General features: G+C 33.4%; 2 protein-coding genes across 2 annotated transcripts; one reads left to right on the forward strand and one right to left on the reverse strand.

Moving 5' to 3' along the window:
- Window positions 1-4,407: 4,407 nt before the first annotated feature.
- BKA55DRAFT_731934 (uncharacterized protein) lies at window positions 4,408-5,122 on the forward strand (the record flags this gene model as incomplete). The annotated part of the gene is made up of 2 exons (XM_046201212.1): window positions 4,408-4,552; window positions 4,610-5,122. 2 exons carry the CDS (start codon window positions 4,408-4,410, stop codon window positions 4,684-4,686), a joined length of 222 nt encoding a protein of 73 aa, XP_046056498.1. The 3' UTR covers window positions 4,687-5,122.
- A 5,384-nt stretch (window positions 5,123-10,506) lies between these two features.
- Window positions 10,507-11,591, reverse strand: BKA55DRAFT_496535 (CAP Gly-rich domain-containing protein; the record flags this gene model as incomplete). The annotated part of the gene is made up of 2 exons (XM_046186378.1): window positions 10,507-10,995; window positions 11,352-11,591. The coding sequence occupies 2 exons, from the start codon at window positions 11,589-11,591 to the stop codon at window positions 10,507-10,509; spliced, it is 729 nt and encodes a 242-aa protein (XP_046056499.1).
- Window positions 11,592-14,112: the final 2,521 nt, after the last annotated feature.

Below are 14,112 nucleotides of genomic sequence, written 5' to 3' on the forward strand. Positions count from 1 at the left end.
ACTGCCCACTACAAGCTTGGCAATTTTTCAGAGCCAACTTTACTGGAATCTGTGTCATCAGTGTCGTTTCGTAGACGTTAATAAATGATGACAACTTGCTCGTTTCACTTGCTGATTGCCTAAGCTATATATATGACGAATATCTCAACAGATATTCATTTCATTAAATCACTTCGATTGCGATTAAGAATATCCATCCATTCCGAAAATGTAAAGGCGTCTGTATTAGCCAAGCTCTTGGCCAACGTGATCGCGTGAGGGGAAGCTGGCATGGATGATATCTTGGTCTTGTTAGCCACGTTGGATGTTGTTACCCTACATATTCTTGATTTATAGTTAAAGCTTACGAGATATTCTAAATCTTCTAAATAGCGGGACTATCCAACATCTATTTCTAGTATACTAGGATTCATTACTGACATGGCAAATGTTTCACTGAATGATTACTGCTTAAATAAACTTTGTTGTGGTTACTGATGTGAGAGTTCAAGACATCAAGAGGAAATTGATACAAGCCCGTCAACTCTTCGTTCATGTCTTGACCGTTGTAGGCAACCCGTTCATATACTCAGAGGGATATTATGAACTACTTAATCACGATATCAATATATTTAAAGTGATATCATAAGACAGAAGGTGATCAGAGAAAGATACGCATCATGGCAAACCACTCAACGTTCTATTATTACCCATTGTCATATTGAACAATTGAGAATGTCGAAGTAAGAGGAAATAGGATAATATGATGTGACGAATTTAGTCATTTGATTAAATGCATTTCAGTGACTATTTCATCGCTCATCGGCATTCATGGTTGGGTTAATGCTGGGTTATCAGCACTTGAACTAAGTACATAACCAATGTTCAGTTCTTGAATGTAGTCCTAACCCCTGTTGAGGTTTCAAAATTAAGTTAAAACACTACGAGATAGGCTTTCAATCGTCATGAGTGCCGTTTGTCAGCTGAGAGGAATGTTATTTTGCCACTTAACACTACTTAGGTTTTTCAGCATTCTAATAACAAAATAGAGGGTATGAGATATTAGAAAAGATGGCATTTATATAATAGTGATATAGTAGATGAATAAAAGTCCTGATATATCTGAGGTCTAACCCTGCTTTTAATAAAATACTAATATTAATATTATAACTTTAATATGAAGGTTGATCTAGCTGCTGAGATGTAACTGGTATTAGTACTGCTTAGTTAAGGCAGCAATCGCGTCATTGAGGCAGATAAACCTTATCTGATTCTGACTTCTGTGATGATGGCCTGCTATCTCCTAAGAGCTCAAGGGGCTCCAACCAGGTTACTATAAGGGGTCAGGGCCAATTAAAATACATTAAATAAAAGGTACCTCTTATGCTACCTAAATTATATAATAATAGAAATACTAGCAGGTCTAATTATTATAAATCGGTATATTATATCTCTTATAACTATACCTAGTCTGCTAGCTATAATGCCTTTTTTTTATATTATTATTAATTTTAATAAAAGTATACTTTTTTAAACCTTTTAACCTTATTTACCCTTATTAAAAGCCTTAATAAGCTAGGTATTTTAAATAATAGCTATAATAAATATAATTAATACTTTAATTTATATATTTTTACTATTTTTTTTTTAATTATTAATATCTTCTTTAGCCCCTAATTAATAAAGCTTTTTTACTTAACTTTTTTAATAATATATATTAAATAATATGTTTAATAAGCGGGTAAGATAGATAAGCAGGTAAGACACTTTTCATTACCTATAAGATAAAATCACTCTTAAAAATACCACAATCTATTAGATTAATTAGAATTAATTGCTATACTCTTCCATATTAACTTTAATTTCCTCCTGATAGGTCCTTGCATTATGCCCGGCCTTGCCGCAAGTTCTACAGTGCCAAACCCTTAGCTAACCTGAACTTCCTTAACTACCACTTCTTAATAACTTAGCCACTACCTGCATATTAATATCTATCTAATTAATTACTTATAATATATCCTTTATAATTAAAGGCCCTCCTTTCTATATCTTATTTCTTTTCCCTCTCTAGTGCCGGCTTACTAACCTATTTGCTTATTTAAGTTATTAAACCCTTTCCTTTAATATAGATATCTTATATAAAAAGGTTCTATATCCCTTTTTAAAATACCTAATAGCTTTAAGTATTAACTCTAGGGAGCTGCTCTTGTAATAGATAATCTATACTTTTAGGTATTTGGAATGTAATTAGGCCTCTAGTACTGTCTTTGGGGTCCTTAAAGCCCAAGGGGTTAAAGGTGCCATGACCTCTATAGGAGGCATTGGGGTCCATAACTGCATATCTATCTTTAAGATGATATTTTCTGGGTTAAGGGGAGCAAGCCTGGCTCCTCTAAACCCTCTAAGGATATTACTTTCTGTAATAGTAGCTAGGTAGGCGGCATAAAAGGCAAGAAAGAACTTAGTCTTAGAGATATGGGTTATAGAGCATCTGATTAGATGCTCTATTTCTCGCCTATAAGCCTTTTTTAGTAGCCTAAAGTATCTAACATTAAGAGGCTAGAGTAGATAAGAGGCATAAGCAGGCATATAGAGCGTAATAATCTTATTCTCCTTATAATATCTTATAAATTCGGCTGAATAGTGGCTTTTATGACTATCGAGGATTAAGAGATAATAAGAACCAACCGATCAGTCCTTTATTAATCGATCAAAATGCTTAAGCCAGTTAAGGCCTAGCTAGTTATTAGTCCATCTATTTTCGCTTAATACAATAACCTAATCGCCAGGTAGGTCGCATTCTTAATACTAATTAGCAAGGTAATATTAGCCTGAACTAATAATAAATAGCGCGATCGATTGGCCTTCTGCATTAATCGCCTTAATTATAGTAATCTATTTATAATTTCTAGGCTATACCTTTTTAGGTCTTCTATGCCTTTCTAAGCTTATAACAACCATCCCGGACTTAATTATACCTATTATAAAGCCGGTCTTATTAAAGTTCTATATATTAATTAACTAAATACCGTATTTTGCAATTATATTCTCTATAAGGCAAAACCAGTTATAAATAATAGTTAGATCTTTACATTTAGCTCTCTAATAGTTATACCTCCGAAATTAATATATCTTAAGCTCTAGTTACTATTAGATAAAGTTATAAACCTAGCATTTACTAATAGGTAATGCATTATGGTTGGCAAGTAGAGAATTAGCTATTTTTTCTATAAAATCGCGCCGAGGGGGAAATCCTTACAAATCTAGGTTAAGGATAAATTAAACTATTATCTGCTCCTTTAGATTAGATAGATTCTGTAACTTTATAGTAGTACTATATATTAATTGAATTCTATCCTAGCGGCGACCTAAGGTGCAGTAATTAACTTGATATATAGTTGCTGCCTTTTGGATACTTAATTTTAGGTCGTTTTGAAGGGCTTAAAGTGCTAGAAGGATCCTAGCCTTATATAAAGACTCTGATATTTTGTATTCTTAATAAATATTAAATTAAATAGTAATAATATAAGGTGAGGGATTTTTATCTTACCTGCTTATCTGTCTTACCTGCTTATTAAACACGTTAAGGTATTTAAAATATAAATTTACTAATTCTCTTATAATTTATATCTCTTTTAATTTAGCTAAGGATTATATAATTAAAGGATATAGCTATTAATAAGTATAATATTAAAAAAGAAGGTTTAAGTTAAAGTCTACTAAGCCCCTTAGTACAGGGGGTAATTATAGCTTAAATATAACCTTAATTAGTTATCTTAGTTAATATAATTTATTTTATTATTATAAGTAATAGCTATTATTAAAATAAAAATAACTTTAATAATTTCTTTATTAAAAAATAGCTATATTAACTAGGCTTATTAATAATTTATAAATAGCTTTTTTTTTCTTATTAATATACTTATTACCTTAAAAGATAGTTATAATAAAAAGTATAAGGCTATTATCTTTTTAAGCTAGTTAATTAATTTAAAAAAAAGGGAAAAAGATAAATTAATAAGGGAAATATATAAAAAAATATTATAGCTTTTTATTAAATTACTTATTAATAAAATAAACTTAACTTTATTAAAGATATAGTTATAATTCCTTAATTTATTAAATACCTTATTTCTTTTTAAGTCCTTATATATATTATAATTAAGGCAGGCTATACTTATAGCCTTATAGCTATAATTATAAAGCTTATAAAAAAAGATAATATTAAGAAAAGGTTATTTATAAAATTATAATATAATTTTTTTTTTTTTTTTTAAAAATTTATAAGTTAGCCTTAAAAGGTATAACTAAATATTTCTAAAGTCTAATATAGTTTAAATATTTATTACCCTTATAGCTAATAAAGCTTTATTAAGTTAAATTATTATAGTTAGCTGCCTTAATTGCAGCCTAAACCTAGCTACATATATGCCAGCTAAAAAGCCCTGCTCATCAGCTGGCCCCAACCTTCTTCCTACAACCCACCTGAAAGGCACGCTTCAATCACCCATCACGCTTCCGCTTCAAGGTCAGCCAAAGCCTGTCTATAAGAGACCGCGCCGCAAACTCACCAGTAAGTCATCCGACCCGACTTTCCCTCTTCTGACCGCAACCGCTAACAGCATCACAGCTGCACCGTCACGATGCCTGTCCGAAGAAGCCTGCAGCCACCCGATAAGGCCTTTTATACTAAAATGCCTGACCTAATCCCTTATTTTATAGCAGCTCTTAAAGACTATAAATATAAGGATAAGCTCTATATTATAATAATAGAGATTAGAAAGATTTAAGATAAAGAAGATAATATTACCTTTATTAAGTAAGCTATTTTAAGCTATAAGGTCCTCTTACTTATATATTATTATTATAAAAAGCTAATAATCTTTAAAGGCTACCTTAAGGAAGAGATTAAGTTATTATAAAAGCTAGAGTAATCCCTTATAATAAGAAGGCTTATAGAGGTAAATAATAAGGAATTTATTAAAGACCTTAAATTAAGGACTATTAAGAACTTATATAGATATTAGCTTAATAATATAAAGAAATAGTTAATAGAACTAATAAAGGCTATAAAGCTAATTAATAGCTAGTAAAGACTAGGCTAGTTATAGTCTTAAATTATAAGAATATAATTAAGATAAGGGAGATAGTATACTGTAATATTTAAGATAGAAGTAGGGTAATTATAGGGTTTTATAGAAGAAATATATTAAGTTTTATATAAGTTTAATTATCTAAAGTTAAAGACTTAAAGTTATAAATTTAATATTAGCAGTAAAAAGAGGATTAAATAAGTTATAAAATAAATTATATAACTAAATAAGCAAATTAGCTATAATATTAATATATTATTAATATAAATAGGGGATAATATATCTATATTAATAATAACTTATATAAGAAAAGAATAATATTTAATATATTATTTAATAATAAAAAAGAAGCCTCTTTATTACTTACTTACTTTCTCTTTTTTAAGAGGTTATAGCTGCCTTCCTTTTGCCTTAATTCCTTATTTATTATATTATAATTTAAGCCTTTATAATATAAAAGCTATTAAATAAAAAAGCCTACTTAGGCAATAACTTAAATCCTAAAGCCTAATAAGGTTAGCTTTCTATTAATAAGGGTTATTATTATTAATCTGCCTATATAATAGATTATATACTTATTTATAATAAGATAAGAGCCTAGTTAAAAGAATATAATTAATACTTTTTATATATAATTAAATTACTTTTTAATAGCTTAAAATACCTTTAAAAGAGGTAAATTTTTATTAACCTTAATATAATTAAAGAGATAAAGGTAATAATAAATTAACTAAAACCTTTAATAAGGTATAAACTTAATAACTAAATATAAAAGGGCTTATTTTCCTAACTAGGGGGCTTTTTAATAGCTTTAAAGCTTCCTTTTTTTTATAAATTCTTATATAGATTAGTATATTAAGCTATATATAAATCTATATAATAAAGGCCCCTTTTTAAGCTAGGAGCTATAACTATTTATAAAGTAAGTTATTTTAGCTATTAATTATATTATTTTTAAATAGGTAATAAATCTAGTTATTAATATATTTAATTTATTATTAAAGTAGAAATTTAAGTATAAAAAGCTAAAAAAGATTAAGTAGTATAATAAGTAAATAATTAATATAATAATTATAATATTATATAATAAAAGGGTTAAAATTAAAATTAAAACTATAAGATTTATTAAGTAGAAAATTATTAACTTTAATAGCCTCCTTAAGGTCTATATAAGGGCCTTTATATTACTTAAAGAAGCTTTTATTATTATAAGAATTAACTTCTTATCTTTAATTATAATTTAAAGATATATTTATTATTTTAACTATAATTAATTATATAATAATTTAGCTATAAAAGGTTAGAAATTAAAGCTTTTAGTACCCTGCTTATATTAAGATAAAGTAGGGCAGGGTATGGTTTAGAGCCCTTTAAGCTCTTAGGAAATAGGGGTTTTATTATTTAAACTATTAATAGAAAAGCTAAAAAGCTTAATAGCCTTATATAAGGCTAAAGGTAAGGGGAAAAAAAATAAAAAAAATATTAATTAATATTAATTTTATTAAATTAGGCCTTTTTAATATTTATAATTATTATATATAATATATTACCTTTCTTTAATTTAAACTATTACTTTTTTATTAATTTTACTTTATATATTTTTATATATAAAGTTAATTAATTAAATTTTTTTTTCCCCTTACCTTTAGCCTTATATAAGGCTATTAAGCTTTTTAGCTTTTCTATTAATAGTTTAAATAGTAAGACCCTTATAGCAGGCTATTATTATAGAAATTAGAATTAAATAAGGTTTATTTGCCTTAATAATATAATTATTACCTTAATTAAGCAGTACTAATACTAGTTATATTTTAGTAGCTAGATTAACCTTCTTTCTTTAACTTATTTAAAGGACTATACCTTAATTAACTTTTATAATATACTATACCTAATTTATCTATTATAAAGTATATTATTTAACTTAACTTTCCCTTTTAACCCTTTTTATTAATAATATAATAGCTATTCTACCTTAATATTATAAAATAGCTTATAGCTATATAATTATACTTATTATATAACTAGCTATAATTTTAATTTAGCTATTAGGCCTGCCTTAAAGGCAGTTAATAAAAAAGAACTCTATATAATATATATAATAATTATTACTATTATAAAAAACTTCTTATTAAAAGGTAAATTTAACCTTATTAAAATAGCTATTTTTAATTATAGCCTAATTTAATTAACTAATTATATAAAAGAGAAATATTATATTAATTTAATTAATTTAAATTAAATTAATAATAAGCTATTAAGTCTTAAAGATTTAAAAATAGCCTTAAAGGAAGGTTATTTTCTTTAATTAAATAAGGTAGCTTTTCTTACTGCCTTTATAAGTAACTTAGCTATATATAAAGAGTAGCTCTTTAATATATCTATAAGGGCAGTTAATATTACTAGAGAGCTGCTCTTAAATTAGTAAAGAGTTAGATAAACATAAGGTAAAGGCAGGGTTTAGAAATTCTATTAAAATTAGAATTAAAGGAATTATATTAAGTTTTATATAAGTTAGTTAGCAAAAGTTAAATCAACCTTAATTAATTAAATGTATATAATAGGGCATATAATTAATTAACCTTATATATAAGAATAGATAAAGTAAAATTAATAAAAAAGCAGTAATTTAAACTAGGGGTTAATTAATTATATACCTTATTATATATATTTAATTAATTAAGGTTAATTTAACTTTTACTAACTAATTTATATAAAGTATACTTAATATAATTCTTTTAATATATTTTAACTTTAATAAAATTTCTAAACCCTGCCTTTACTTTATATTTATTTTAAAACTTTATATATAAATTTTCCTTATTAATTTAAAAGTAGCTTTTTAATAATATTAGCTGCCCTTATAAATATATTAAAAAGCTACTCTTTATATATAGCTAAGTTATTTATAAAGGTAATAAAGAAAACTACCTTATTTAATTAAAGAAAATAACTTTCTTATAAAGCTATTTTTAAGTCTTTAAAACTTAATAGCTTATTAATAACTTAATTTAAATTAATTAAATTAATATAATGCCTTTTTTTTATATAATTAATTAATTAAATTAAATTATAATTAAAAATAATTACTTTAATAAGGTTAAATTTACTTTTTAATAAGAAGTTCTTTATAATAATAATAACTATTATATATATTATATAAAGTTTTTCTTTATTAGCTATTTTTAAAGCAGGTTTAATAGCTAGATTAAGATTATAATTAATTATATAATAAGTATAATTATATAGCTATAAGCTATTTTATATAAGTATTAAGGCAGTATAGCTATTATGTTATTAATAAGAAGGGTTAAAAGAGGGAAAATTAGGTTAAATAATATACTTTATAATAAATAAATTAAATATAATATTCTTTTAAATAGGTTAAAGGAAGAAGATTAATCTAGCTATTAAGATATAATTAGTATTAATATTACTTAATTAAGGCAGTAATTATATTATTAAGGCAGATAAACCTTATTTAATTTTAACTTTTATAATAATAGCTTGCTATAAGGGTTTTACTATTTAAATTATTAATAAAAAAGCTAAAAAGCTTAATAGCTTTATATAAGGCTAAAGGTAAGGGGAAAAAATATTACCTTTATTTATATTTTATTTAAAAGTTTTTTTAATTTTAAGGATTATATTATGGCCTTTAGTTAAATAAGGCTTATTAGGCTTAAATACCTATAGGCTTTTTTAAATAGGTATTATAATAAGGTAGTTATAATACTATTAGTAATTATAGCTAGAAGTAAAAGTTAAGTTAAATAACTTATTATATAATAGATAATTATAATATAATATATAACAGAGGTTAATAAAAAACCTTTTAGATAGATTATTAGAAAAAGGTTAAGGCTAGCTAATAAGTAAATAAGGCTTTTTAGCTAGTATATATATAGCTAGGTTTAGGCTATAATTAAGGCAGTTAATTATAATAATTTAACTTAATAAAGCTTTATTAGCTATAAGGGTAATAAATATTTAAATTATATTAGATTTTAAAGATACTTAAATATATCTTTTAAGGCTAACTTATAAACTTAAAAAAATTTAAAAATTTAAAGAGCAGTAACGCCTAAACCAGAGAGGAGGGAGGTCCAAAGAGATATGTATTTGTTTGGATATGTACTGGGTGAATATTCCGGTGAAATGATTAGTCCTGGGGAAGCCATTTGCAGACGGTAATATTACCATTTATCAGCATTCAAGATGCCGGTATCGAGAGTAAACACCTGGAAGGGCTCCAGTGCTATACTATATTTCAAAGCAACCCGATGGCCGGAAGCTCAGGGGTTATACATGTTTAAGAATAAGCAGTGAGTAATCAGATATCCTGCTGTAATTATCACTTTAATTCTCAGCCGAGTTATGAACGATATGGAACATCAACTTTTACCCTGAGGATGCGTGGAAGTATATCCATAGTACAGTATAGTACTTGGGATGTTTAAACAAGTGTGACATGACTGTCAGTCGTGTAGTTGATGAATGTGATCCTACTTCACACTTTTCAGAGACGTTCAATAGATCATATTACCAGCAATACCGGTACCATCATACTATTTCCGCTCGACATTTATAAATAATTAGAGTCGACTTATACAGGCATGATCTTGTGCTTTTATAATAGAAACATAATGTCAACAGAAAGATGAAAAGGATGTCCTGCTTTTGGATGGTGCTGTGGTCTCCTCCTGTAATAGCAAGTCACTGGAGAGATATAACTATAATCAGAGAGCCTACCTGTAAGAGTTCAGTAGGACACAACTTAATTACTTAAAATGCATGAAATACATGTTATCGAGGAAGTAGACATAGTTAGCATTCAACAATACTGATACCCACCCTACACCCTACAACACAATCGAGGTCTTGTATCCGGCACAACTCAGCAAATACATCACTTAAAATGACCGCAAAAGTTTTACAACACTTCTTAAGCTTCCTGTTGAGTATATAAGAACAGCTATATAATAACTATTGTTGATGGAATAAGGTTGCCGAGCCGTTGCTGCACGATTTCACGGATGGGGAATCGTGTTACTCAAGAAATGCAGGGGAGACCAGATGGCCGCCGCGTACGACGGAAGGATCTTACGCAGGGGCCGGAAATCTACGATAATAGATCTTCGGATGTTGATTCATGTGTTTCACAAAGTGGGCAGAAAGATCTGGCTTGTGAGATCTGGGTTTGGTGGCTGAATGGTGTACATTGTAAAGCTGGCAAACCTGATGGCTTTGCACGACCAAGTTGCCAGACTCTGACTATGACAAACTTACTCCTTGTTGAAAGTACTCTGGGGGTAGAATTCCCATGGAGTCTGGCTCTAACTATAATCACCAGGCACAGCATTCGCTGTAGGTACCAGTGAACATTCAACAGAGAACCACCAACCCTAGACTACCAAGGTGTTCACTCTGAAGACTTCTAAATCTCCTCCATATCCTCCAAGTCGTCGAGAGCAGGGAAATCACCCACCTCAACCCGCTCCGGCCTCACAAAGACACCATGCTTGAGCTCTGACGGCTCGCCCCAGTATCGAGTACCGGCGATGCTACCGTCATTCTTGCCAGCGGGCTCATCGAGCTGGACTCCCACCCATGACCCGAGACCGCCGGGGATCTCCTTGACCTCACCGACGTACTGGATGACACCGCGTCGAGTATCCTCACCGCCAACGCGACACCGTCGGCCGACAGCAATGCCCCGCGTGGCAACCTCGCGGTCAAGAGCCTGCAACTTGGCCTCTTCGTGGCTGGGGGCATCCGGGTCGAAACGGCCTAGCTTCTGAGCCTTCTTCCAGGCTAGGACTGAGTCCGTCTTTTTCTCGTACTCTTCCTCGGGCATGACATATTTGTTGACGCCCGAGGTGTCGTTCAAGTTGATCCGAGAGGCCGCAGGCCGTGTGTCGATTACCTGCCAGGTTGGATCCCTGTCAGCCTTATCCAAAGTATTGGAGAGTAAAAAAAGTCTATGGCGGCACCACGATTGGGCCCCTGTGGGCTAAAGAGTGACGATCTTCTGGTCCCTGAACGCGCGCACACACGCAACAGCTCAACTCCCACCGCCTCTCCCGCTCGGCCCCCCCTTGCCACTTCTCGAGTGCCAGCTCAGCACCGGTGAGTAGCATGGACCTGGGAACCATGACATTTTGTCGACAGCAACACCGCAGGCAGGAGAGTGAAGGGCAGCGAGAATATCTCGGCGAAGAAACATAATATGGGAATGTAGCTGACAAATGAGAGGCCGTGCTATGCTGCACTCTGACTTACATGAAGCTCTGCATATGGGGCCAGGGGAAAGTTGGACAAGTGGGTGTCATCTTCGTTAGCCGCCTCAATGACGATAGCCTCTGCGCCAGCTGTGGGCTTCAGGGAGAGCCGTTGGCAAGAGGGCGGAACGCCAGTGACGGTCTCAAGTTTGCCCTTGAGTTGGGAGATGGACCATGACGGTGTAATGCGACGCTCTGACTGCGCGAATTCCGAGATAACAACGAGCGGAACGTCGGCCATGGCTGAAAGAAAGTAAGGAGGGGATGGATTGGCTTTGGCGGGGAATATCTCGGTGTGATTTTGCTGAGACGCTTTGCTTTGCTTTGCTTTGGAGGGGCGGTCAGAGAATTAGGTACTTGCGAGACGCCTGCGCCGCTCTCAGGATTAGGTAGAGTAAAAATAAGTAGCAACTTCCACAGGTCAAAGTGATTTTTCCAAGGAAGAAAAGAGCTGAGCTTTACCTATGTTGGATGAGAAACGATGAGATTGATTGAACCTGAGTGAGAGTGTGGTGGGGTTATGATTATGCAGTCCAGGGTTCGAGGAACACCAACTGATGTGCTAAAGGGTAACTAGCATCAAGGAGGATAAAAAAGCAAGAGCGGGAAAAAAAAGAAAAAGCAAAAGTGTAAAAGAAGCAATTCGAGCCAGAAGACAGCCTCTGCCGAAACTCAGGGCTTGCGCAATGCAGAAAGTAAAGTAGCTGATATCATATATCATATACATTTCCCGCCTTAGGCTGTTGGGGGGTTCAACTCTTCAAATCGAGACGGGATTGGTCCATTTACATCTGAGGCGGCAACGACGTCAACTTCTATCATCAACCGGGCCCAATATTACTGTAATTGTATGTACAGTTAGTAGCTCATTAGTGCGAACATGATTACCTGCATGCAATATGTATACCGTACATGCCATATCGTTGGTTAGTCCTTGGCATGCCATGATAGGTCAGGCGTGGTTCTCGAGCTTTCAGCCAAAAGCAACTTACTTCATCTTGAACAAGCATCCCTACCCACGATGGAAATTGGAGGGATTCAGCACAGGCATGCATTGTCAAATCTGGTATGTAACTCATCAGCTGCCGTCAAGATGAGGGAGGCAAAAAAAGCAAGTGATGTTCGTCTTGGCTCGAACATCTGGGTAGTATCGCAATTTGTTCCTATCTTGGAGTGGCCCTCGCAATGCTGTGTCACGAATATCTTTGATTTCCTTTTGTCTCTCCACTCATGAAGTTCTAGCGAAACCTGCATGTGCATGTCTGTCTAAAATCCACCCACAAGAGCCCAGCAGCAGATATCTAGGCTCCCCGACGTAGATTGTCGACCGGCTGAATGGCGGGAAGGATCTGAGATGGATTTTTGACCAGGCCTCAAGATATGATACCCTGCCATGATCTGATCAACAAGACCAGTAGGAGGGATCAACCATACATCACAAACTGCTCAAACCTCCGTGAGCCGCATTAACTCAAATATGAATAACCAACTGGCATATTCGAAAATCTCGACATCGTCAAAGCGCTCATCTGCCCGCTTGGTACCAGCTTAAAATTTGTAATCGACAACAAGCCACCCAATTCAGGCCGGTTCCTTGCATTCCGCACTAACTTTATGTGATGAACTCGGTGTTGTTGCCGTCGACCGGACCGGCCACGCTCATCAGCCATTGACCCGGACGGCGTTTGTCGGAGCTCCGCGCGGTCCCGTCCGTCTGGAAGCACCTGAATATAGATTTCCATGCCGTCTTCTTGGAGTGTAGGAGGTTCAGCAAGGATGTTCTTCCGGACCCGACACGTGCGATATTGACATCGACGTTCCATGATCGCGCGGTGTTCCGCCGCCGCCATGATGCACTGGCTCTGAGTAGATACTGCTATCCTGCATGCCGCCCATTATCCCGTACGGAATAAAACGCCAACATGGATCATCCCCATATCATTTCTGCACGCGATGCTACCCGCTGCCACGACCGATGTACATCAGATATTGGTGTTACATGAGAAAGACCGGTGCGCGGGTCGCAGTCATCGGGAAATCATGGGTTGTCGGCAGTCTTGTTGATCCCTGACAGCCGCAACCCCTGGTCTACCCTCCAACCCGTTGATATAGCTTCCCTGGCACATCATGGTACTCGACGCCTAGAGACATTGATGATGACGGGAACCGTACAGTTATCGAGTGGCTGATGATGGGACAACTCAGCACTCACTGCGCCCCAACAATCCTAGAATAATGCTCATCCTGCTGCAATGAGGTCCGAGCGCGAAGCTCATGGTCTGTGTCATTTCGTCTTCCTGTAGTTTCTTCTGTTCAAGCATATCTGTAAGCCAGATAGTATATACGCATGTTTACTCATCAACCATGCTGTCTTTTATATCCGACCTTCCACTAACAAGTACCACAGTATAGGGCTGACAGTGCCTGGCTTGAGCAAATAGTTACGGCAACAAGCTTACCTACGCTGGGACGACTTACTCCACGAGATGCGCTAGGATCTAATTTGTGCCAGACTTTGTATGCAAGAAGCCGTGACAAACAGCTGGGGGTTTGACGGGATGAAACGCTTGACCCTGACGTCTATTACATGCCCCTCATGACACGTCACATACCACCCACCAAGGGTTCGTAGCAAAGCCTCTCGAACCTACTGGTTAAATCGGGATTCTTGCTCTTGTATATAATTTTGCAGCACCCTCGATTTCGTTACCCAATTGGTATACCAGTTTGCTCCATCCGAACCGGCCCGGACATTGTTACGA

This window comes from Fusarium redolens (genome assembly GCF_020744475.1).
Source record: "Fusarium redolens strain MPI-CAGE-AT-0023 chromosome Unknown BKA55scaffold_1, whole genome shotgun sequence".
Lineage (NCBI taxonomy): Eukaryota > Fungi > Ascomycota > Sordariomycetes > Hypocreales > Nectriaceae > Fusarium > Fusarium redolens.